Source organism: Sycon ciliatum, chromosome 13, assembly GCF_964019385.1.
Source record: "Sycon ciliatum chromosome 13, ocSycCili1.1, whole genome shotgun sequence".
Taxonomy (NCBI): domain Eukaryota; kingdom Metazoa; phylum Porifera; class Calcarea; order Leucosolenida; family Sycettidae; genus Sycon; species Sycon ciliatum.
In genome coordinates, this window is record NC_088655.1 from 8,464,678 (window position 1) to 8,492,140 (window position 27,463).

At 50.2% G+C, this 27,463-nt stretch overlaps 1 protein-coding gene across 1 annotated transcript in view; it reads right to left on the reverse strand.

Moving 5' to 3' along the window:
- LOC135829147 (ankyrin repeat, PH and SEC7 domain containing protein secG-like) overlaps positions 1-27,463 on the reverse strand; it is a 238,460-nt gene that overhangs the window by 2,127 nt on the left and 208,870 nt on the right. Inside the window, exon 10 of the mRNA XM_065341553.1 lies at positions 13,500-13,598. Coding sequence (XP_065197625.1) covers positions 13,500-13,598 — 99 coding nt within the window. The remainder of the gene's footprint in view (positions 1-13,499; positions 13,599-27,463) is intronic.

Consider the following 27,463-nt stretch of genomic DNA (forward strand, 5'->3'; position numbering starts at 1 on the left):
CACATAAACATACACAAACACACACATACACATGCCAATTCCCACACACATAAAATATGCATATGCATATTTTATGTGTGTGTGTGCGTGTTTTGTGTGTGTGTGCGTATGTGCATAAACGCACACACACTCACGCACACGCACACACATACACACACACGCACACACACATGCACACATAGACACACACACACATACATACACACACAACCATGCATGCGCAAAAAACACACACACACACAAAAAAAACACAGCGAGTGAGTAAAGGTAACATCGGCAATAACATAGGAAGCTCTGCATCATTATCAATGAAGATTTCTTTGGGAATTGATGAACAATTTCCTTGGAGACAAGAATACAATTTTCACTAGTATACTTTCACACCTGATGTATGACAGTCTTACCTTTAGCGGCATATGTTAGCTATGTGGCCGACTGGGTATAACGTTAACTGCTCTCTCTCGCGTCTTGATTGCAACGCACTGAGCATGGCTCTGCTCTTGGTTTGAACGGCTAGTTCATGGCTCAAGCCGCCGAAAGCAGTCTTATTTTTGGGTGGTATTTGTTAGGTGGCCTGCAAAGCACTCCATTAGCCTTTGAGCGGGTCACTTAACTCCAGGTTACCAGCCCCGCCGCATTCGTCCTACCATACGGTTGTCAGGGTGTAAACGTAACCGTGTTAGCAGCCTATCCACATTTGTCCTACCATGTGGAAGCATGGTGTAAGCCTAACCTCTTTGCTGCCCCTTCCACATTTGTCCTACCATGTAGAAGTGCGGTGTAAGCCTTACCTCTTAGCTGCCCCTTCCACATTTGTCCTACTATGTGGAGGTGCGGTGTAAGCCTATACTCTTTAGCTGCCCCTTCCACATTTGTCCTACCATGTGGAGGTGCGGTGTAAGCCTAATCATTTCACCCACTGTGAGTCCCGCTCTAGCCCATACCTGGTCTTGAATGTCTGTGTGTGCAGTGGGATGTTAATACTAGATAAGAGAGAGGCAATACGGAGAGGGACAATACAGCGACAAACACTATACACAACAGTTGACAAGAAAAGAAAAAAACACCCAGATGAGTCAATCGATGGCTGTTCTGGTGAACATTCTCTAGCCAGTATCAAATCAAAGATTATCAGCTTCTCGATAATCTTGCCCGACGATGATACTACAGTAGAAAGTGTGACTGTGCGAGCGATGAAATTTCTATTTATCAAAGCCGTACGATAGGGCCTGTTTACCAAGCGAGCAGAGATTCCAGGGTGTCAAGGACTCGTGATGGAGAGGAATTCCACCGGACTCATGTCAAAGTACAGAATGAGCCATCCATGAAGCCTGTTGCCCCATCGCTCCAGCCCAGTCTGCCAACTATTCTGTGTGCAACAGGGCTCAGCACACATAGAATTTTTCCTCCATTTCTGTTTTTCCTCTCCCATATGAGTGCCTTTTCCAGGAATATTCCGATGCGAAACATATACTTCCTCCGCGTCATGGAAATTGTCACAGTTTGACTAGTGACTTGTCCCTTGCTCCTGACAACTCCATAAGCTAAACCATACAAAAATTATTACACAGGATGATAGTCTGAAGTCAAGAGTAACGTTCCACGACAGTTAGGCTGAAATGTTCACACGGAGATGAAGGCGTCGTTGTCGCTGATGTAAATTGCAGAAAAAATATCGTTCTGCAAATTTTCCAGGTTGTAAGTTGGTCGCGCCTCAGTTCAAATGCTTTACAAGAGCTGCAATGCTTGTCATCTGCTAGCTCTGGATGATTTCTTCTTCACCATCAACACAGTGTGCAAATGGTGCTTGCCTCTGCGCCTGGAAGTTTGGATTTGGAAGCTTTAGCCGAGATGGCCGATCGGGTTTTCGAAGTGGCTGAGTTGTCTGGCACCGTCCATACCCTAACCCGACGTGGTCGCTCACCATACAGTCAACATGGTCAGCGCTTGTCTCGCTCCAACTCACCGGCTACTGCCAAAATTGTCACTCAATACAGAGTTGGCACACCAGACCATCAGATCTGCCGTTACCATAAGAAGTTTGGCACGCAGGCCAACAGATGCTCCCTGCGCCTATCTATAGGGAAACACCCCCGCCAGCACCTAGAGGCGAGAGGCTGCGCAACTGGTCGCCGCCTACATGTCAAGGATCGCCTGTCCCAATCTGCCTATTTAATCGACACTGGTGCCGAGGTGAGTGTTGTGCCACCAACACCTCTCAAAAGGCGTTGCCAGTCAGCATACCGGCTCCAAGCAGCTAATGGCAGTGGAATAGCCACATATGGTCAGCGCTCCATGACGGTGAATCTAGGTCTTCGGCGGCAGTTCCAATGGGTATTTATTGTTGCAGATGTTCAACGTCCAATCATTGGTGCCGATTTCTTGGCACATTTCAACCTTTTGGTCGACTTGAATGGCAACCGTCTCCTGGACGACAGTACCAGTTGAACGATATCAGTCATAGCCACAGCATACAGTGATCCGACGTGTATCCTGCCTACTGCTGACAATCCGGACTTTGCTGCAAATCTCGATGAATTTCCCGATGTCATGCGGCCGTGCACTCAGCCTGACCATCCTGTTCAGCATCAGGTGACGCATCATATCGTGACTTCTGGCCAGCCAGTGCATGCTAAGCGACGTCGCCTGGCACCTGACCACCTTCGCACAGCAATCCAGCCATTGCCTGGATTGTGGCAATGGCAACATGGATGATGTTCTCGTTGCGAGCAGGGACATGGAATCCCACAGAACCCATTGCCAAGCAGTTCTCCGACGCCTTGCCGACAATGGTTTGGTCATCAACCCCGCAAAGTGTCAGTTTGCAGTCTCAACCGTCACTTTTCTCGGCCACCGTATCACCAGCGGCGGAATCTTCCCTCTGGAACAACGAGTCACTGGCGTGCGTGATTTCAAACCTCCTTCTTCCGTCAAGCAGTTGCCCCGCTTTGTCGGCATGGTGAACTTTTACCGAAGGTTTATTCTTCACTGTGCCGACCTCATGAAGCCGCTAGACCTGCTGCGTGGTAGGAAGAAACATGACACCTCGTTCAGCTGGCCTGACACTGCCGAGCATGTGTTCATAGCTGTGGAGACCGCCCTCTGCAACGCCACTCTCCTCTGATACCCTGCTCCGGATGCTCCAATCAACATTATGGTGGACGCGTCTGACTTCTGCGTTGGTGCAGTGCTGCAGCAGGAAGTCTCCGGTCAGTGGCAACCAATCGCTTTCTTTTCCAAGAAGCTGAGTCCCACACAGTGTCGCTATCACACATTCGGTCGTGAGCTGCTAAGTATCTACCTCGCAATTCGGCAATTTCAGCATCCCTTGAAGGGTTGTTTATTCCATATCCTGACAGACCACGAGCCGCTGACATTTGCTATTAATTCCCGTAGCTATGCAGAAGACGTTACTTCAGTAACGTCTGGCGCTAGCCAGGGTCCACACAGCTTTGATTTGGTATTTGTGTGTTTGTGTGTTTGTGTCACGCCTGGCGCTATCCCGTATCTGTCCCGTACCAAACCGTACCATCAAACACAGCTGGCCACATACAGCTGGCCGCAATATTCAAATAAGGCTTTCAATCGCAAGATCATAACGTGAAGCAACTTAGAAGAATGGGTATGAATGCGAAGTGTATGGAGGAATGCATGTAGGGCGATAGTGCGGGTTCGAATCGCAGGATATGCCTGAAAATTTTATAACATCCCTATGCTTTTTTTGCCATCATCAAGGCGGTAGACGGTGTTGTATTACCCTGGATCGTACCTGTCCCGTACCTACAAGTATCCCGTACCGTACCGTACCATCAAAGACGCCTGGCCACAATGCATATTCAAATAGGGCTTTCAAATGCAAGATCATAACGTGAAGCAACTTGGAAGATTTGGTATGTATGCGAAGTGTATCGGGGATGCATGCAGGGCGCGTGATAGTGCGGGTTCGAATCCCAGGTTATGTAAAAAAAAAAAAAGGATTTTTAAAAAGAATTTATAACATCCCTATGCTTTTTTTGTCTAGGTCATCAAGGCAAAAAAAGCATAGCGTAGGGCCCTGAGCTTCCAAGCTCTCTCATCTGTCCTCTTCACGTCATTCACCTCGTGAGCTTTGTCAGCTGTCGTACATTGCAGAGTTTACGACCGACATTCGGTACGTGAAAGACTCGGAGAATACTGTCGCCGATGCTCTATCCCGCCCTGACGTCGATGCTGTTAGCCAATCGCACGCTGGTGATTTCACCGCTCTTGCCACTGCCCAAGAGACTGATGCTGAGTTGGCTACCTAAATGTCGAAGCCCGACTCAACACTCAAGCTCCAGCGCCTTCCAGAGCAAGGCAGTTCCTCCCTGCTTATCTGTGACGTGTCTACCGGTGTAGTTCGCACATTTGTGGCGCAGAAATTTCGCCATGATATATTTCTGTCTATCCACAGTCTCAATCATCCTGGTGTTCGTGCAACCTGCCAGCTAGTTTCTGCTCGCTTTGTACGGCCATCTATGCAGAAGGATATTGACACTTGGACCAAGGCCTGCAACTCGTGCCAGCGCGCTAAGGTCAAGCGTTATACCCACTCTGCTATTGGTAGCTTTCCTGTGCCGGATCAGCGTTTTTGATTTCATCCACATCGATCTCGTTGGTTCTCTTCCTTCATGCAACGGCAATCGTTTTCTCTAAATCCCGACAAATGCCAGCTCAAGCAGTTGTGAGTCAAGTACCTGGGACACATTGTCAGCGAATCCGGTGTGAACCCCGACCCTAGCAAAGTATCCGCCAGTGAAGACCTCAAAGAGCCTACGAATGTTCTGAGCTCCGCCGTGCCTTGGGTCTGTTCACATACTTCTCCAGATTCATCCCGGAATGGGCTACGTCAGCTCCCGCACACCGACACTGAATGGTTCTGGGACTCTCCGCAGCAGGACGCATTCCGTCGGCTGAAAGAGCTCGTCGTTTCAGCCCCGTGCTCAATGCACTATGACCCCAAGCGTCCCATAATGTTCAGTGCAGATGCCAGAAACTATGGCATTGGTGGTGTTCTTCTGCAGAAGCCCGATGGCGACTGGCGCCCAGTGGCCTACGCCTCCCGTTCCCTGACCAAGACGGAACAAGACTACAGCAGTTCGAAAAGGAATGCCTCGCAGCGATGTGGACGTGCAAAAGGTTAGACCAGTACCTCTTCGGCGCTCCCCGGTTCATCGTGCAGACGGACCACAAGCCACTAGTGCCACTGATCAGCACCAGAGATCTGCACAAGGTTCCCATCTGATGCCAACGAATGTTGCTCCGCTTCATCCGGTACGAAGTCCATGCCATACATGTTCCCGGCAAGGATCTGGTGGTGGCCGACACGCTTTCACGAGCGCCAGCATCAGCGTCAGTTGACAATGTTCTGCAAGATGACATCGGCATGGTTTTATCAACTACTGCCGAAGATCTCACGAGTCGATCCGTTCTCGCCGACCTAGCCAAGGCTACGTCTGAAGATCCCGTGCTATCCAGTGTGATGCGCTACGTCATCCATGCCTGGCTTGTTACCGTTCCTGACGACATCAAGCCGTTCCATCGTGAGCAGGGCCAGTTGTCTCACATGCAAGGTATCCTGTGCCACGGCTTTTTGCTGGTTGTTTCGTCCGTGCTACAGCCTGAGATCCTCCAGAAGCTGCAAGATGGCCGCCAAGGTGTCACAAAGAGTAAAGCCCGTAGCCGCTTCTTGTCGTAGAGGTATCTCTGCCGAGGCGTACGTCGCCAAGTGCACTACCTGTATCAAACAGCGCCATCAGTCTCCAGAGCCACTCCAGACAACTCCATTCCCCGAGCGTCCATGGCAGCGTATCGCATCGGATCTCTGTGATGTCGACGGCCACCAGTACCTGATCACTGTTGAGTATTCCTCCCGTTACATTGATGTCGCTTGTCTCTCATCGACTACGTCACGAGCCGTCATGACTCACCTGAAGAGCATATTTGCGGTCCACGGCTATCCGGAGACCTTCGTCAGCGATAACCTCGATCAATTCGATCAATGTTTCGCAGCCAAGTCGCTCTCCCCTCTGCCATTGGGAGCGAAAGTGTGGGTAGATGACAAGCACGAGGGAACAGTGGTTGAGCAACTCACCGATCGCTCCTACAACATCGCTACCTCATCCGGTCTTCTGTGAAGTTGCGCCAGCAGTACCACCGGCCGTGCTAGTCCCGCAACAACAGCCTGCATCTATGCTACAGCCAACTCTCCGTGCTCGCAAAAAAAATCCAGCCACCGCAGAGATTGATCGTTACCATGTTACTCTCTCTGGCTTCATACTATTGCTCTCCCGCACATTGAATAGTTCTGTTCTATATGATTTGCTATGTACAACCCGTCTTGCATTTGCTCCCTAACAGTTTCTTCACCAACTGTTGTGTTTCTCTCTTTGAATTTTTTTTCCAAAAAGCGGGAGATGTCATATCCTGTACTATAATGTTGTCCTTTCGCCCATTCACGGCATAGTCCTTCCCCTGTCTGTCACCATGTATAGATGGTACGCGACCTCGCACTACCCCCGTGCTACGCACAATACCATGTTCTGCTGGACAACATCATGCGCTGCTGGGCATGGCGTCCCTGACTCTTCACTATATCTACACTCATCTGTATGTAAAATAGACCACTTCCTTATGTCAGTACATGACACAACAGTTTGCATGACCTCCGATTGACTTGTACGCATTTCCCGTACGGTAGAGTTCATTTATACACCCCGTGTTTGTATACATCTCCTAGGTTCAGTGTATCTGCTCATATACATGTATGTCCCTGTGCGGACTGTACCATATCTATGAATTTCCATTAAACGCCTTCTGTCTCTGCTTATTGCTTTTTCCTTCTGTCTCCCTCTCTCTCTTTCTCTTTCTCTTTCTCTTGGCTCTTTTCCTTTGGCATTCATTCTGTTTGGTAACACTTTTCTTTCTCCTCAATTAATTAAGACTACAGTGCAAATCTATCGAGCACGCCAAAATGTCATACAGAATCGACCGACAGACATTAGTGGTGACCCTGGATGGCAACCCTGTTGAGATCCTAGTTGAAACAGACCTCCAGCTTCAACGTCTAGATGGACATGTGTCTCTTCCACGCGTGCATGTGAAAGCAAGTGTTGTCGGACCACTCGCAGCTGTTGGCGCATACGTACATCTCTGCGCAGACGTAATTGCTGGCATCGGAGGTGTCAGCATAGGCTATGACGAAGCAGGCGAGTTCAACCCAGCTACATTTGGCCCGGGCACAGCAACTTTTGGTATCACAGCAACAACCGTGTGTGCCGGCGAACACCCCGCATGCCATGTGACCATTACGAGGGATGATATAGGGGTAATGCTAGAAGCCGACCACATTCTAATCCGATGGGATCAAGACACCAAGCAGTGGCGCCGGTAGGACGGACGGACAAGCGCCACCATGGCCGATCGGATCAGTCATTTGCCAGTACGCATACAAAGATCTGTTCGATGGTCAACAGGCTCAACCCTGTGCAGAAGTGTATTCGTGGGTAGACAAGGGTTGGCTAGTAGAGCTTGATGAGGCCACCCACGGATGCGTTGGAGACTTCATTCCACTATTGACGAAGAGCCAGAAGGCTAGCACTCCGGTACTTCCGTGCCTAGACTACCATGGCCTGAATAACCTGATCCACTCCAGGCCCGGTACAGATGCGCTCGCATGTGCGGAGAAGATCCGTTAATGGCGGAAAGTCGGAGAGCAGTATGAGCTCATCGACATACACAAGGCTTACCTGCAAGTGCACGTCGATCCTGCTTTTTAACGCTACCAGGTAGTCGTGACAAGCTGTCCGTGATGACGTGAGTGTGCCTTGGGCTAGAAATTGCCCAGAAAGTTATGTTACACGGCCTTGGCCTGAGGTGGACAATTATGTTGATGATGTGCTGACGCCAGCATCGACACGAAAAGCAGTAGCTGCTGAACTGGCGTGCTACAGCCTGCCCACAAAGCCACCAGAGCTACTGTCTATTATTAAAGTGATAGTTTGGGAGTAGATATACGATACTAATGATGTATTTAGAGCAAGTAAAATTAATAGTATGCAGGTGACTGGTGACTGGAAATCAAGTCAGGACCCACAGTTCAAGCTGAATCTGGTGCAGCAGCTTGAGGTGCGGTGGCGAAGATGTTTGTCAGGTGCATCCGCCATCGCCGTCTATCAAAATATGACTAAGCCGTCAACAATTTGGAAACTTCCAAGATTTTCAACCAAAAGCAAGAGGACAAAGCCGGGACTCCGATATGCAACAGGACTCAAATCAAACAAATCGCTCCACGCTGACTGTAATCTGGTATAAGTTTGAAAGCGCAGTTGCCGCCCGGAAAACAGCAGAGAAAAGGCACCGAAACCAGTGAACCATGCATCTATCTTTCATGTACGGTCAGTTATGAAACCTTTGCCTTGGTTCTGACAGTGACAGCCGCGTGGCGCGTGGTCAGCTACAGTTAGCGGTAGCGCTAGCTGTAGGTAGTACAGGCCGGACCACGCGCCACGCGGCTGCATGGAGTAACTAATACTTGCACACTGACTGCAACGGGAAAGTGCAAGCACGTGTAGTACAATGCAGTGCTTGCAGATCTACGTAGCATGCACCCAGTCTGGGCTGAGGGCAGTCGTGGTTGTTTGATCATACAATGCATGCCAAGCCAGACCCATGGGAGAGGTTTTTGAGGGGGTGCTTTGGCACCCAAAGCACCCCCCCCCCCCCTGCTAACGCCCCTGAGTCCTGGGGCTCGCACCCCCCCCCCCCCGACCAGACAGATTAGAGTAGGTCCAAGAGGAGTTGATGGAGGACCGGCACACCAACCTTCAGCAGCTCCGGCACAATCTCTGACATACCACCAGCTTTGCCATTCTGTAGGTGTCTAATTGCCTGAGTCAGCTCATCCTCCGATGGTGACAGTGAGAGGGCGTCCTCGACCTCACGCAGCAGCTTGAGGATAGCTTGAGGACGCAGCAGCTTGGGATAAGTTGGAAGACATGCGAATCACGGCGTACACACTGCAGACATTCAAGACACCCAAGAAATGCCCATGCCATGTGGACTGCTGCTCCTGAACAGATTCGCAAAGAACTCCATCCGCATTGCGGATGGATTTGACGCACAGGGGTTGCAAGCTCCCAAAGCAGCGTTGCATGTCGCGAATGGCAGACCAGACAGCTTTGCCACTGAAACGTGCACGGTGCACCACCGCCGCTTTGTCCATCAACCGGGGTGTTTTTGTCTTCCGAATACTAGCACGAGCCCAGCCAAGCGCTTCTTTAAAAGCCCGGTGATCAGAGTGCCTGCCGCTTCTCAGCCGTTGGATATACAGGGTATTACGAGACTCCAGTAGAGGCTCCAATACAAGGGCATTGTCACGGAACCAATCTGGCATCCGCCGCTTGTCCCGACTAACCACCTGCTCCGCCGCGTCAACAACAGCCGACTTCACGGTACACCAATTACAGTCCACAGACAAGGCGCGATCATACGTGGATAAACGAGATTCAAGACTAGCACAGTACTCAATACGTACAGTAGGCACACGCTCAGCCTCCTCTTCACTCGTGAATGGCTTCCGATTGAAATGGTGAACACCAAAATTCCGCGGTCTGGAACGAGCATCATGATGGTACGGTTGCTGCACAACGTCAGGTAGCCGGTATTTCATGCGGACAAGACGGTGGTCTGTGCTACACTCTGCAGTGCGCATCACTTGACAGTCCATGCAACGTTTACGGTGTTGTTGGCGTACGAACACATAATCTATACAATGCCACTTCTGTGATCCTGGGTGTTGCCAGGTGTACATGTGAATGCGTTTCTTGGGAAACAATGTGTTACAGACTGTGAGCTGTGGACACTTCAAGAATGTGAGTAACCGTTAGTCTATGATCAACATCGTTCACATCACCAACACCATGTGATCCAAGCACTCTCTGCCACATATCTAGTTACTGTGAGCCAAAACCAACACGAGCGTTGAAATCCCCCAGGACACTCTATGTTGGCTCTATGTTGAGCCAACACACGTGCTCTATGTTGACCCACCATACGCCAGCACCCGTAAAACTCCAAACTCTGTGCCCTGTGTGTTGGTGTACTTCATAGTGGTGTAGCATCTGCATGTGCATGTGGGATGTGGGCTAACATTCAGAAATGAGATTGTCGGCATTGACCCTTAGATTTGCTGGGGGTGAGCACTCCATCGTTGAGATCGCTGGTCGTTGACTGATCTGCTGTTCCGTCAGACTGCTGCATATCCACTGAGTTCCCAGACCTAGGGTACTTGTGGAAGTTCCATTTTCGACTGTAGTACGAAGATGGCCAAAAACCTTCGTATTTACAAAGTCAATGCTCCTTGGAGTGACGTTTGATGCCCATCTATCATACTCAGAGCATCTTCGAGGAACTGCAGTGCGTGCCACACAGCAAATTGGTTTCTTCCGGAAGGCGTGCCATGTCCTGGACCCACCGGGCCGGGCCACAGCATACCGGGGGTTCATTCGGCCTCTAATGGAGTACTGCCCACTTGTATGGATGGGAGCTGCGGCTACCCATCTCTCACAGCTGGATCGAGTCCAGCATCGTGCCCTAACCCTGATTGGGACAGGGGCTCCAATGGACACTCTGTCCCTGCGGCGCCGTGTGGCCGGCCTCACAACCCTGTACAAGCTGAATTACATAACAAGCCCACCAGCTCTTTCAGCGACACTCCCAGCCAGAGCCATCGCACCCGCCATCGCGCCTGCCACACATCGCCGCTCGGCAGCCAACCTTGCGGACGAGCTTCAACTCCAGACAGCCCTACCTGCCAGATCTTGCAATTTTGCGCTGCGCTCTTTCCCGGAGTGCCTCATCGAAGCCTGGAATGAACTGCCAGCCACTCTCCTCCACGATGCATTGTCTCCCAAAGGGATGCAGCAGTTCAAGGTTCTGACCTACCGCTACCTGAAATGGTCTGGGTGGTCATTGGCCACGGACATCGCCACCTAGGCTACTGCCAGTGTGACCCTGTTCCTGTTCTCGGAGCACATACAGATAAGGCACGGACGTTTACTCTCATCAAACTCCCAATCCATAATATACTATGTCCTTATCTATCTCTAACTCTCCTCCATTCTCACCCTAATCTTTCGTCAAAACTGCACGGCAATCAGCCTCTACTTTCACCTCAACATCATGCTCTTGATACTGCTATCTTTGTACTTGTTTGCGTACTTGTCTGCACTCATATCTTGGAATAACTCGCAAACTAACAAGTTTCCTGGTTTCCTCCCCTCCCTCCTCTCTTTCCCAACCTCAGAGTTCTTGCTCTCCTGCTCCCTGCCCTTCCACTCCCTGTTTAGTTTCCTTTGGTGCACATGTGCAGCTGTGATTCCGAGACCCTTGGTCGGCTGAGCTTCACAGGTCCCACCCACTCCGTCCTGCTGGATATGTACCCTTGTGTCGAGTTCTCCTCCTCCTTTTAGTTCATCATGCAGTGAGTGTTCATTAGTAAAAAATAAAAAATAAATAAAAAAATACTCGTCCTGTTGAGAATGAGTCAGGCTGAGTGACCTTTCTCCTTGGGAAATAGCGTGCAATCATGGATTTGCACCTTCACGCCAGCCTCTTGCGCCCTTCGTTATACGTATTGACAAAGGGTATATGCATCGCAATCCTTCCGGAGGTTGCCCACTAACAGAACAGCCTTCCTTCCTTTTGGCTTCTTGGTGCAGACCAGCTGCCATAATTTGCTGCCTTCTGCATCCTCTTCGAAAGTAGGGAGCATTCTGGAAAGTCCTTGTTTGTCAAGTTTGGCATCAGTTGGAGTATCTGGGTCCATTTGATGCACCCTGGACGCTTCGCTCACGCTGGTAACTTGTTCGCTACGTACAACTGAGGAGCAGGATTCAACCGAATATCGTACTAGTTCCTTCTGAGGGTAGCCAGCTACGGGTACGGGTGCGCCAGGGCTGGAAGCTGCAACACGCTTCTGTTTCTTCTGGGATGATTTTTGCACCGAGGGAGATCCTTGGCGTCTTTGGCTGCCATTACTTTCGTCTTGAGCAGACTGGAAAGCCGTCATCTCGTGTGTGAGCTCTTCTACCTTCCGCGTAAGGTGGTCGCAACGGTTTAGAAGTCGTTTCTCCCTGTCTTCAGCTGCACTGCGGTCTAGCTCCAGCATTTCAACGATCTTCGGAAATTAAAAGATTTCTCCATACTCTGGTTTGAACTTGCCGTTTCGAACGTGGGGGACACCAGATCTGCCGGACACTCGACACCTACTGGCACGCCTGTCGCTATTGCCCAGGACAGTGTTGTACCTGGCATGGGACGGTCTCTACACAACTAAAAAAAGCCCAAAAAAAGCCCAGACGGGGACAACTGTGTGAGGGTAGGCTCGACACGGGTTGTTTAAGGAAGGGACTGGAAGTTCATTTACCAGTTGGTGCGCGTGGGCATTACATCTTCGAAACGTACTACGGGTGGAATGGGCTGTTTGGTAGTGGGGCTGCTGGGGTGTCAACATCCTCTCTAGAAGGGGATCTGCATCTGTACATTGCATATTGTACAGGAGGCAAAGGTAGGTTCCCTCACCGATTAGGCGATGGCCACCCGGTTGGAAGAGGGGAGCCAGAGCGGTTTGTGCAGCGCTCATCCACACGACAATGCCATTCGCCAGGACGGGGGGGGGGGGGAGCGCTTGTAGATCATACAATGGCACCTGGAGTCCAGCACTCGAGAGGGTTTCCGGAGGAAGCATAGATGCTGCGATCATCGAATTGCCAACGTGAAACCATATACCAGATCTCTTCAAGACATTGGACTTACGAGCACGTTTGAGGTGACGCTAGTAACTCATTTAATGTTTTCCAGGCTAATGAAGCGAAGGAAACCTGCTCGTTATGTTGATAGGACAAACCTTAGGCTCTTCAACAACATTCATAGTAATCTAATGGTTTCGCGAGTAAACGTCCGTACCTTCTCCTCAGGTGATATAAAAGCAGGAGCAAACAAGAGCAAATACAATGCATTATGTACAACAATGAGGTGATAAAACCGGGTCAAAGTAGAATAGTTAAAAACAACGGTGATAAATGCATGACCAATATACATCATGCATATCCATAATCCATTGTTCTTGCTCCCGTTTGCTCGTGCCGCTATATCACCTTGTTGATGAGGAAGGAGACAATGTACGGGAGAAGGAACGTAACAACATACAGATAAGGCACGGAAGTTTACTCGCACAAAACATTAATTTTCATAATGATGTTGAAGAGCCTGAAGTTTGTGCTACTACTTAGTATTATAGCATATTTGAATCGCACGAAACTTTTTGTGGACATATTTTGTAAAATATAATTGCCAATTGTTAATTTCTAGCGTAAAGCAGACCCACAGGCATGGTCAATACCCACTGAATTTATTCACCTGCGTAATTCTTCGTTCTACTCATATACAAACAAGAATGCATCACGGATAATATGACTTACATTATTCTTTGGTTCCAACGAATGTCCAGAAGTGAGAAGATATTCTACTACAGAAATATGACCACTACATGCTGCATAATGTAATGGTGTTTCATCATCCTGGAAGTAGCATCAAAATAAAAGACAAGACATGTACACACATACCCACAGTCATACACATGTTGATGCACACGCACGCACGCACGCACACACACACACACACACTCATGCATGCATGCACTCACACACAGACACATCCAAAACACACACACACACACACACACACAGGACTCCTTTGTGGGACCCCTCAGAATTCTCTCCCCTCTCAGAATTCCCTTGTGGGACAAAACAAAGACTGATTATCTACAACGAGCATGCGTATAATAGATGACAGAGAGACAATACGGAGAGAGACAATACGGCGACAAGAACTATACACAACATCTCCTGCTGGTGATAGACCGGAGTGTGGCAGGAAGCCCTGGATTGCACGGAGGTGTTGCACTGGTTGCGGGCGATACCCTGGAGCAGCAGGTCCAGTCGCCCCTCCTGGAACTTGGGCAACGACAGGGGGTTGACCACGAAGTAATGCCGGAGGCCATGGACCTTGATAGTTGCCAGCCGGCACTAATTGCAAGTAATTGGTCCAATGTCGAGTGGGCTGTGAGTGTTTCCAAAGGATTTTCGTTTGTCCATGGCACGCAGGGACCTGAAGGTGTATGAATGCCTTGATAGGATCCGGGCACTGCGATCAGCAGCCGGCACCAGAGTTGGTGCAGTGTCCGCAGCTGCCACATTTTTGCAAGACAGTGTTGCCATGCCATCACCACGGCTTTGCTACCATTGTAGAGAACCGAGCCGCTTCAAAAGGCATTGCCCGAAGCTATCCCTAGCAGGGAATGGTGCTAAGCAAGAGCACCGGCGCAAGGACCTGTTCTGCTGCTTCTGTGACAAGAAAGGGCATGTCAAGAAGGACTGCGTGCTGAGGCAGTAGTGGCTGGATACACAGGCTAGCTCCTAAGTTGCTGGGGCCTCAGTCTACTCCAAGGACGTGTGTGTAACAGTTTTCCCCTGTTCTCTATAACTTTACACTCCCTCGCACCTCATGCGTCTTACGCCTGTCTATTAGCACCTTCATTGGCGCCATTGCCACATGTATACTATCACATTTTGCATATAACTGGTCGAGGCACGCTCAACCAGGCCTCTTACTTTTCAAGTTTGATTAAACCTGTTACACTGGTAGCAGAGGATGGTTACTACTCTGCTTTTGGCAGGTGTTCTGGTCGCTCTGCTTACGCTCCTCGTACTCGTCGTTCGGCTGATAAACGATATCAAGACCGCTCAGCGCGTTAGCCAAGGAAACCGAACGATACATCCGAACTCGGAACCGTGGGAGCCAACACCCCGCCTTACGAAAGAGCCGCCTGTGTTTGGAGGAGATTCCGCTACATTCAAAGAATGGACGTTTGCAATGGACATGGCCCTACGGTCGTTGGCACTCCCAAATGCGGCACAGAGGGTCGACTACGCGGCAGGATTTTTGACTGGAAACGCTCGTCTTTGGTTGATAGCGGCATTGGAAGCTAACCAAGTGTTTTCCGACTGGCCTGCTCTGAAAGCGGCACTTGACGATGTGTACGGACCGCGGCACAACGAGGAAACATCGCGTATGGGACTAATTTCCGCAGCGCAGCGCGGGTCGCTGGACGCATACATTGCTGCTTTCACTCGCCTCAGCCTGCAAGTGCCGGAAATCGACCACCACACCAGAGCGCTGCTGTTCGTCAGGGGTCTAGTGCCGCACATCCAGCGACAGGTCATGCGTGAGCATCCACGTACCCTGGAGCAAGCTGTCATGGCAGCAAACACCGTGGAGCAGTCGTCAGGGCCACCGGCGTCGGGGCCACCAGCCAGTAGAGAGTCGCGTTCCGTGCCCAGCTTCCGTGGTCAGGGCCTCCGCAAGCTGACGGACCAAGAGCGTGTCCAACTGCGAGCAATGGGACACTGCTTTGCTTGCAGGAAGCCAGGCCACCTCGCTAAAGACTGTACTGAGGGTGGACAGCGCTACCCAAACGCTGGTCGCCAGTAAGAAAGGGGGTGCGCTTACTGGCGACGACCCAAGCACCCACGCCCGTACCAGTCGCTAACCGGTTCGGAGCTCTGGAGGTTGAAGACGTTGCTCTCCAGGAACCTACGGAGCCGGAGACACCCATAGCTGTAGGAAATTGTCCCGTTGCAGAAAGGTGTCATGTCAGCAACGTCAGCGTCGGCAATGAACCTGAACACGACCTACTGCGCATACAGGGAAAGATCGGCGGTCGCCGTGCAGTGATGCTGATAGATTCTGGTTCGACGCATGACTTCATAGCAGACAGTTTTGTTCGAAAGCATCATCTTGACACGGATGCAAGCTCAGCAGTGCTGAGCGTAACATTGGCGGACGGCTCGACCAGCGAGGTCCCGCAGATTTCCACACGCACGCTAAGGGTGACAGTCGGGGGCTTCAGTGAGGAACAGCACTTTACTGTGTATCCCCTGACTCGCTACGACGCTATTCTTGGCAAGCCGTGGCTTACAAGGAACAACCCCAGCATCAACTTCCGTACGAACGAAGTTCAGTTGGACGGTGAGCCCTTTGTTGCCAAATTGCCTTCAGCTAACCCGCCGACAGCCGACCGGCCATCTGTGGAAAGCATGTTTATCAGTGGCCGACAAGCTCGTCATGCCCTGAGGAGTGGAGCCGAGGGGTTTCTTGCATGGGTCACTGCTGCAAACGAGGAGAATCGTTCCGGGCCACAACTCCAGGAATCAGAACAACAAGACATCCAGAACCTGCTCAAGAGGTACCAGGATTTATTTCCAGACGAGCTGCCGAATGAGCTTCCACCGAAGAGACCAGTCGACCATGAAATCCAGATAGAAGATGGAGCCAGACCACCGTCTCGACCCGCCTACCGCCTGCCGAAACCAGAGATGGACGAGCTCCAGTCACAGCTGTCAGAATTACTTGAGAAGGGATTCATTGAGCCAAGTAAGTCGCCATACGGTGCACCTGTGTTTTTTGTGAAAAAGTCGGATGGTACTCTGAGAATGGTGTGCGATTGGCGAGAATTGAATAGAATTACGATCAAAAACAAAGCTTGTCTTCCTAATATTGATGACTTATTCGACACGATCCAGGGCAGTGCATATTTCTCCAAGTTGGACTTGCGGTCGGGGTACAATCAAATCAGAATTCAAGACTCTGATGTTTCTAAGACGGCCATTAATACGCCGTTCGGCCACTTCCAATTTAGAGTCATGGGATTCGGGCTGACTAATGCCCCGGCCACCTTTCAGTCACTCATGAACTCTATTCTGCAACCGCATCTCCGAAAATTCGTTGTAGTATTCTTGGATGACATTCTAGTTTTCAGCAAGACCTGGGAAGATCATCAGCATCATCTTCAAACAGTTCTAGAAACACTTAGAAATAGTGAGCTGTATTGCAAACAGTCTAAATGCGAATTCGGCGTGAGAGAAGTTCTCTTCTTGGGGCATAATATCAACGGCACATCAATTTCCCCTGATCCCAAGAAGATAAGTGCTGTGGAAACATGGCCAACTCCGTCGTCAGTAACTGATGTGAGGAAGTTTCTTGGCTTTGCAAACTATTTCCGAAGGTTCATAGATCGACACTCGACCATCTCTCGTCCATTAGAAGAAATCACCGGAAAAAATTCACGCTTTGAATGGAGCGCTGCTAGACAGAAGGCATTCGAGTCTCTAAAATCAGCATTACTCGAGGCGCCAGTGTTGCAACTGGCCGATGTTGAGAAAAGCTTCACGGTAGAAACTGACGCAAGTGACTTTGCCGTGGCGGGTGTGCTCCTGCAGCAGGGAGAAGATATGGATTTGCATCCCGTAGCCTATTGTAGTCGGAAACTGTCAGCTGCAGAACGCAACTATACTGCGGCCGAGAGGGAAACGTTGGCTGTGGTATTTGCATTAAAGTGCTGGAGAATCTATCTATTCCGCCACTTTGACCTGATGACTGATAATATGGGTGTTGTCTATTTACGAACCAAACCGACTCTCACCAAGCGTGAGGCAAGATGGGTAGAGTTTTTAGCTGACTATGACTTTACGGTCTTTCACAAACCAGGAAAGAAAAACATTGCCGACCCGCTTTCACGCCGTCCAGATCTGTTCAGTGATTCTGAAATAGGCGGGTCATCCTATCCTCCTAACATTCAGTTGAATGCCATAGAGCATACCCTAGAGATTAATCCAGACTTAGCGCAGTTAATTGTCAGCGGTTACAAGTGCGACAAGGATCTTGCTCCCATTATCAGGAGACTGAAAAATTCAAGCCATGACAATCTGCACGACCGTTACCTTCTAAATGAAACACCCGGTTATCTTTATCTCAGATCTTCACCACAGAACAGGTTATGCATTCCAAAGAGTAGCAAACTCCGACTCGCCCTGCTTCAAGAATACCATGACTGTGTGACTGCGGGGCATCCCGGTCGAGATCGCACCTATTTCAGACTCGCTAGATATTTCTATTGGCCCAGAATGGGACTGGATGTAAAGGCGTTTGTCAAGTCATGTGACGTCTGCCAACGAGTTAAAGGCGGCCAGCTAAAAACTGGTCTCTTGCAGAATTTACCAGTGCCCAGTCAGCCGTGGGCGGATATCTCGATGGATTTTATCATGGGTTTGCCTAGGACCGATACAGGTCATGATGCTATATATGTATTTGTAGACCGCTTGACAAAGTGTGTACACTTAGCACCTACTTCCTCTACTATTGACGCTAAAGGAAGTGCTGATCTGTATATTCAACATGTATTTCGACTTCATGGTTTGAGTTCTAGTATTGTATGTGATCGTGATCCAAGATTTACGGCAGCATTTTTTCAGGAATTGTTTGATCGCTTAGGAACGAAACTAGCATTTAGTACTGCCAATCACCCTCAGACAGATGGCCTAACTGAACGAGTAAACAGAATAGTAGAGGATGTGCTGAGGGCTTTTGTAAATCATAAACAAGATAACTGGGATATGCTCCTACCTCTCTGTGAGTTTTCTATCAACAGCGCTACTCAATCATCTACAGGAAACACACCGTTCTTCTTAAATTACGGTCTAAATCCCAGAGCGCCACCCGACTTCCTCAACCCTATTCAGGGAGGCAGAGATTCAGCTGATTGGTTGCAAGCAAGACAAGACGCGGTCAAGATCTCACAAGATGCGTTAGTGGCAGCTCAAGCTCGTCAGGCCTTCTATGCAGATCGGACAAGGGTCGAGGGAAAGCTGAAGGTGGTAGATTTGGTAATGGTCTACCGGGATTTCCTCCTGACTCCTGAAGCTCGGGACCGACCATCCCATAAATTACGCCCCAAGTGGTTTGGCCCCTTTCCTATAACCCATGTGGTCGGCCCGAATGCCTACAAGCTCAAGTTGCCTCATACCAGCCGCTGTCACCCGGTATTTAATGTGTCGGCACTCCGTGCCTACGAGAAGAACGCTATTCCTAATAGGAGACAGCCTACGCCTCCGCCTATCACGGACCTTGATGGTCATGCCCGCTATGTGGTGGAGAACATTCTCAGTCACCGCCGCCGGCAGAATCAGCTTCAGTACCTAGTCAAGTGGCAAGGCTACTCTGATGCCACTTGGGAGCCTGAACATTATTTGTTGGATGAATCTGGTAATGACATTGTTCCACTTCAGAAGTACAAAACCTTGGCTTCTGCCCCTGAGTTTTGCAGTTGAACTTCTAGTTTCACCTTACACATTTGTTGAGCTTATTACACTTTATTTGCATGGAGTTTCAGTCGTCTTATTGTGTTACTTCAGTGCGAAGCCTTTTTTCGTCTCGCACGTGTTTGCGCTTATTGTACTCTATTCCACTTGAGCATTTGGGTTATAAGCTCCTTCCTCTCCATAGGAGGGGGATGATGTAACAGTTTTCCCCTGTTCTCTATAACTTTACACTCCCTCGCACCTCATGCGTCTTACGCCTGTCTATTAGCACCTTCATTGGCGCCATTGCCACATGTATACTATCACATTTTGCATATAACTGGTCGAGGCACGCTCAACCAGGCCTCTTACTTTTCAAGTTTGATTAAACCTGTTACAGTGTGCCTCCTGGCATCTGCATCATCATCGTGCCCGAAGCTACCTCGTGTGTTTGTTGAATGTGCTGGTCCTAACGCGAGTGACAGTGAGCGTGCTTCAGCAGTGATAGACACTGGCTCCACCCGCACGTTAGTAACAGAAGCCCTGCTGCATTGCCTTGGTCTCGATGTGATGCCACTGACGAATAGTGACAGTGTTGTAGCGCTGGATGGCAACACCATGCAGACGTGTAGTACAGTGACCCTCACGTTTTCGAGGCATGACGGATCAGTGAGTATGCATGAAGTATGCATTGAATGCTGTGGTTGTGCCTGATCTGTGTGTACATGTAGTGGGCGCCGACGTACTGATTGGCATTGACCTGGTGACTTTGTGTGGCCACCTGTCTGTCGAGTATGCGAACGATCAGCGCGTGTGTGTCGTAATTGGGCCCGGTGTAGCCCATGCAGATAGTAGCCCGCCAGTACTAGTTGCATCAACAGCTAAAGCGCCTCCTGAACGGTCTACACGAGTGCTAGTGTATGAGGATCAGCTGACCGACGGTATGGCCCCTAGTGCTAACAACGAAGTTCTCCAGCCAGCCGCCGATGACTGCACAATGCCTGCAGATTCGACGCGCCCCCCCCCCCCTTCAAAGCTGTCTCATCATGTCCAAGGAGAGACTGACGACAATGATGTCATCCTGAAGGTTGACGACGGCGAGAAGCGTTGGAAGGTTAAATGGGAAGTCTGGTGAAGAACCCAAAGGCCGTGATGGTCCGGGTATCAGCGAGTACCCGCGGAAGAACATTACCGCAGAAGAGGAGACACAATTCTGCTCAGCTGCGGATGAGTGGATTGAAAGAGGCTGGCTGGTGAAGCACACCGCTGACACCTATGGTCGCCCAGCCTGTGTCTTGCTGTTGATTGCTGTGAGTCAGCCGCACAAGACGACTACGGCTGTGCGTCCGGTGTTAGACTATCGCCACTTGAACAAGTTGTCAGTGTCCCACCCTGGAACTAAATCTCATGTGTGCGCCGAGTCAATGCGCCAGTGGAGGCTCAAGGGTGCGAAGCTGACGAGTTTGAGTTACTGGACATTACCAAGGCGTACTTGCAAATCCATGTCAGCCCGGAGTTGCTACGGGTCCAAGTTGTAGAGTGGCGTGGTGTTCTCTACGTAATGACGCATATGGCGTTTGGCCTGAGTGTGGCGTCGACGTTCATGAACACCATCATCAAGTACACTACCGGCAGCTTGCCCGAGACAGATAATTATGTCGACGACATCATTGTTTCCAAGAGTCAACGGACTGTGTTGACAGAACATCTTGCTAGCTACAGCCTGCCAACTTAACCAGCAATGGAGATGTCGGCGGCACGTGTTCTCGGGTTGCAGCTCAATGAGTCAGAGGATGGTCGAGTGCGCCTGTCCCGGCGTGATGAATCGCCTGTCGCATTTGCCGATGTCACGACGAAACGTGAGCTATACAAGTGGTGTGGCCAGTTGACGAGCCACGGCCCTGTTGCATCATGGCTTTGTCCTCATTGAAGTTGGCTGAAGCGTTTAGCATGTCTGGAGAAGCTTGGCTGGGATGATCCGATACCGGCAGATCTCGTACAATGCTGCAGGAGTCTCGCTTGTCGTTTAAGCCAGCACGATCCTGCTACCGGCATGTGGCATGTAGAAAGCTAATGCCAAGGGTGGTGCGATGCATCTGATATTGTTGTCGGCCTGGCGTTGGAAGTCGGTGGTGACATCGTCGAGGATGGTTCGTGGCTTCATAAGTCTGACGACAAGCGGCACATTAACAATTCTGAATTGGAAGCCGCAGTCGAAGGCATTTCCCTTGCCGCTAAGTGGGGAGATTCCCGTTTCTAGCTGTTGACTGACCCAAAGACAGTGGCAACTGGGCTGACGCAAGTGGTCACCAACTCCAAACGTGTGAAGACCATATCCGGGACACCGCCGGGGCAGCTAAGCTGCAGATTGTGCATGTAAACCGGTTGAAGAGATGCCGTGTGAGGCCTGACCATCTGCTTCCAGCAGTAGGAGAGGATGTCACGGACTCAACCGATTTGCAGCCACTAACGACGGCAGATGATTCTGCCGGCTCTGGGTCGTATGAGCCTGATACTACCGATGTGTTGTATTCGGCCGATGACGACGGTATTTGTGCCGAAACCTATGGTGGACTGGATGTGCCTCCGGCAGCTCCAGTTGACTTGCCCGGTGCACCCATCGCGGCACCTGGGGGACGACCTATCCGAAACAGGCAGCCGCCGCGGTATCTCGCTGAGTATCATGTTGGTTGAGTACAATCACGGGGACGTGATTCTTTAATGGCGGGGGAAATGTCACGTATTGGACGCGACGCTCGCAGTATGACAGGTCCTGTGGTAGCAGGATCTATGTAAGTTAGTGCGCAGCTCTGTGTTTGAGCTGTCACAATCTATACTATCACGTGGTTTGGCCAGTGTCTTGTGCCACGTGTTGAGCATGTAGGTTGAGCGGCACGAGCTGTTCCATGTAGGTGTCAGGCTTTTTAGGCGTGATATCCCATGTCGGTGTCATGTCTCTTGGACATGACACATCGTTGGATTCACCGCCGGAATCTGGTCAGGTAGGTTCTCGCGTGGAATGTTCTAGGAATGTTCCCGGAGGTTCTTTCCTTCCTGGAAATGTAGCTTCATGCAAAATCATGTGACTGTGAAGTCCTATTGATTTCCATGATCCCTTTCACGCTTCGTGCAAGACACGAAGGGCCGTGCGCAAAAGAGTGAGAGCTGAGTGCAGAAGAATAGGAGCTGAGTGTAGAAGAACGAGAGGCGTGCGCAAAAGATAGGGGAACCGTGCGCAAAATGAAGGCACAAAAGGGAGGCGTGGCAAGCGTGGTACAGCAACGCCGCGGTGACCCGCGAAGGGCCCGCCAGTGAAGTTCCTGGAAAAGGGCGCAGTATACGGCACAACATCCCGCCGGAGTTACGCTGTTCTATCACGTCGGGTGAGCGGGCTCCCCGACGTGATCCATATATCTCACAATTTCTGCGGAGACGTAGGTGAGCGGGCTCCCTACGTCCCGATCCGGCCTTTTGCTCCGTTTGTGCTTCTTCTTCATTGTCGTTTTCCGTTATTTTAACTTTTGATCTTGTGCTATTTCCTACCATGCCTGAGCTGTCAAACCTGTATTACATGCCGCCTTCGAAGAAACAATCACACAATGCTTTGCACGAACCTCTCTCTCTCTCTTCGTTCTAGTGTATAAAATGACTGATGTCTTCACCATAACTCACATAACTCTCTCCCGGACTTGATTGATCGACTGAGATTCTCAGAATCCTTACCTGTCTTCGCTTCGTTGTCAAGTGTGAATCAAGGTGAGCAGAGCACTAAGTTGGGTCGTCGACTATATTGGTCGACCGTCTGGCGGTTGGATTTGGTTGGGTTGTGAGTGATCAGGACGGGCAACGAACCTCGCAGGGATGTGAACACATATTAATACGAAATGTGGGCTTTGTGCAGCAAAGCCTAGTTAGCCCTGGCACACGCGCAATATTGGCATGTTGCTGTGAATGTGTGTCATGTGACTGTCCCTGCACGATTTGCAAGCTCGCGAAATTTTACGGAAATCCTGTAATGGTGTCATATCGGAAGACGTGTCTTCTTCAAGCTCTTGAACTGTCGGGATGTGAAGGAGCGTTTCTTTGCAGTTGATTTCTTGATGTGTCAAAATGCAGTTTTAGCTTTTCCGTCAGTTTGTCCAGTTAGTTTCTTTCTCTCTTGGCATTGTCGACTTGCTAAAGCTTTTGATTCTTGTCACCTGGTCGGCAAACAAACCTGCAGTTTTCCAGTCCCGGTATATACGTATCTTCACACGGAACATTTTTCCGTCAGTTTGTCCTGTAAGTTTCTTGCTCTCCCGGCATTGTCGGCTACCTACAGCTTTCGTTTCTTTCACTTGGCTTGCAAACAAACCGGCAATTTTTCCAGTCCCAGTATCTTCACGCAGAACATTTTGCCGAGCAGCATGCCGGCAGATTGTTCTCAGGTTCCGCCCCGTGCCTTGCCGATCCAGACGCATTTTCTGCTCGCAGTAATCCCCAGTCGTGTTGGAGATCAAGCGCGTCGCCCCGCGCAATGCGGCTGGCAGCTGAGGGCAGAAAATGGTGGAGAGAATGTACTCGTACAAGTAATTAGTTGATGTCGCAAGTGGATCGTCTCACCCGGAGTCTCCTACCTACGTTTTCTCGTATTCGTCAGAAACACCCCTGCATACCAGCGCCTCACCAGCAGGTTGTCTCATGTGCAATCGTCGTGAGAATCAATCGACGATTCGTCTTTCCTCATCTAGTCGCCAAGCCCAAGAAGCGTCATCAGGATAGACCCTTTGTACAATAAGCGAGGGGTGTCGAGACGGGGGATGCTATGCACGCTCTGCGCACTTGGAATGCAAGCAGCATGCATGGTTTGCTTCAGGACGTGATCAAGTCTGCTGTGTTTTCACGGTCCCGACGCGATGTTCATGTACTGAGTCTGTATGTACTTACCAGCCTTTTTCATTTGAAGTTTTTTTTAGTTCTGGAGGAAGAGGTTTCGAAATGCTTTCCAAGGACCACTGTTGGGTTCTTGTTTGCAGCAACCGTCATCCCTAGTCTAAGAACCCCACGTGTCTTTCCGTGCAATCCCTGGTGATGCTGGCATTTCAGACTAAGACAATATGAAATTACAGGTCCTCCCTCGTTAGTAGATAATCTCCGGGCCATCGAAAAAGTAATCTTATAACGAGACATATCTTGTAGCAGGACTTGCAGCTAAAGATGAAATGGGCACTACCTCATACTTACCGTGGCTACTCTCGATACAACATAAATTATTGATGCTTCAACTCGTTATAAGATAATTGAAAATCTTTCTTTGAAATAAGAGAGTGTCCGAGCAAATCCATTCATGTGTACGGCCGCATAACAAGAGTCAAATGAAATAGGTCAACATAATAAGAGCTGGCTTGAGCGTATGTAATGCAGCTCACACATACATAATGAAACGACTCGTAAACAGCCACTACTGATCAATCAGGAGTCCATGGTTCGACACTTAGGGACCCGGACCACTCTTCCAGATCGCGTTGTCTGGATGTCAGTGCGGGCGCGTTGGGACTGTGGCGACTGTTGCACCAACACTTTGATGTTGTGCGTTGCACCAACACCGGGATCTTGGATGGTGTGGTCTTGTTGACAGGCTTTGACGGTCCAGGTAGCTTCGGGCTCGGTGGTGAGGATAATGCCCGGTCTGGTCCGTCAACTGCAGTTGTCGATGCGGGTCGGATACACTGTCGATTCCGCTGCAGGACACTTCCATTGCAGGAGACTTCATAAATGCGGCTCGACGTCTTGTCGGTGATTACTGCAGGCTGCCATTCTCTCAACTTGCCGTCGATCGGTTGAATAAAAACATTTGCGCCAGAAATGAGTGGCGGAAGGTCTTTCCTTCGGTGGTCGAGGTGCTCAGCTAGCTGCCTTCTGTCTTTTGGTCTCCTTCTTCTGAATGTCGGCTTACGTATCTGCAGCGGGCTTGAGGTGATCATTCAGGGCTGGCAACACAGTTCTGGTTCGGCGACCAAATAGCCGTTGCACGGGACTGGTCCTGAGACTTTCAGTGGGTGTGTTGTGGACATTCAATAACCCGAGGTATGGGTTGGACTTCTCTTCGTTGCACTTATTCATGAACTTCAATACCTCCTTGATGGCGGCCTCAGCAACACCATTAGATTTGCTGTTGCCTGGGCTGCTGCGCTCGTGTGAGAATTCCCACTTCGCAGCGAAGGCGCTAAATTCCCGGCATGAGAACTGGGAATCATTGTTGGAGACGACTACATCAGGGATGCCATGCCTCGCGAAGTGATACTTGATCTTGCTGATGCAAGTGCTGGCCAGGGTATCAGGAAGGAAATCAACTTCGTAGAAGTTGCTCAGGTAGCCAACTGTAACTAAGTAGTTTCTTGACTTGATGGTGAAGATGTCGATTCCTACTTTCTGCCACGGGTGATCTGGCACTGGGTGTAGGAAGAGTGTCTCAGGCTGCTTCTTGCTGGTATGTAGAGCACAGGTTTCGCAGTTTTCGACGAACAGACGAATCTCACTCGACATTCCCGGCCAATAAACGAGGTCACGGTCTCTCCATATGCAGGAGTTGACTGCCATGTGACCGGCGTTTGCTTTGATTTTCACGGCATTGCGCATGGAGAGTGGAATGCCGATGCGCTCGCCACGGAGCAGAAGCCCGTCTTGTGCTGTGATTTCATCTCGGTAGCTGAAGTAAGGCCGTATTTCTGGTAGTACTAGATGGGGAGTGTCTGGCCACCCTGACATGACCTGGTGCATTAGCTTGGTGAGACTCGGGTCTTGCTGTGTAGCGAGGCGAATCTCATTGAGCTGACGCTCACTCACAGAGCAATGGTGAATGCTGAAGATTGTTGACAGACACCTGCTCGTCCTCGTCATCGAGAAGTGGAGCTCTGGACAGTGTGACAGTAATGTGCAGTTTTCTGCCTGGTTGGTAGGAGAGCTTTATGTCGTATGGCTGGACGTGCAATAGCATGGACTGCAGCCGCTTCGGCGCTTTGCTTAGCAACTTCTGTGAGATGGATACTAACGGCTTATGGTCAGTGATGACATCAACGGTATGCGCACCATACGTGTAGTGGTGAAACTTCTCCAAACCGAGCATGATGGCTAGCATTCCTTTTTCTATCTGTGCATAATTGCGCTCGGCAAGCTTCAATGAACGACCGGCGAAAGCAATGGGGCAATCATCTTGCATGAGGACTGAGCCCAGGCCATTTTCGCTGGCGTCGTTCTACAATATGATCTTCTTGTTCGAATCGAAGAATGCCAAACCTGGTGTGGTGGACAACATCTACTGGATTGTCTTGAACGCGCATTGCTGCGTGTCAGACGACACGAATGACACGTCCTTCTGCAGCAGGTTCTGGAGTGGCTGCATGACATCGGTGAAGTTTGGAATGAAACAAGAGAGGTAGTTCACCTTGCCGATGAACTTTCGTAGTTCAGTGAAGTTGGTTGCAGCTGCCAAGTCGTTGATGACCTTGACTTTCTCAGTGTCGACTTCCAAACCATCCTTGGTGATGCGGTGTCTCAGGAAGCTGAATCTGGATATACCGGTTTCACTTGCTACTGTTGAGGCGGATTCCGATGCTATCACATCGCTGCAGGAACTTGGCTAAGTTGGCGTCGTGCTCAGCCTGATCTCGACCATGTATTACAATGTTGTCCGCGATAACGATGATGCCCTGGAGGTCTCCAAGCACACTTTGCAAATGTTTTGGAATTATCTCGGATGAGACGTTGGCACCGAACGGTAAACAGAGGAAACGGTATCGACCAAAGCATGTTTGGACCGTCGTCAACAGGCTAGATTCCTCGAATAGCTAGACGTGCCAATAGCCTGATGCCAGGTCCGCCTTACTGAACACTCTCGCTTCCCTCCGCTCATGCAGTTTGTCGTCGATAACCAGCATGGTGTAGTGTTCACGCTGTAGGGCTTTATTTAGTTCCTTTGGGTTGATGCAGACTCGTAGGGCTCCAGACTTTTTCTTTGCCACGACTATCTGGCAGACCCAAGGTGCGGGCTTGTCGGCGGGCTGTATGACCTTGAGGTTTACGAGGCGGGTCAGTTCCTCCTTAAACTTTGGAAGAACAGCTACAGGCAGGTCGGTTGGGCATAATAACCGTCTCGTCGCACTTCAGAGTCTGCTTGCCAGGCTGGCTGCTAAGCTTGTCGCTGAAAACGTCTTTGTAGTCCTCAGTCCAATCCTTGATTAGCGCAACGTGGTCGAACTGGTCATCATTCA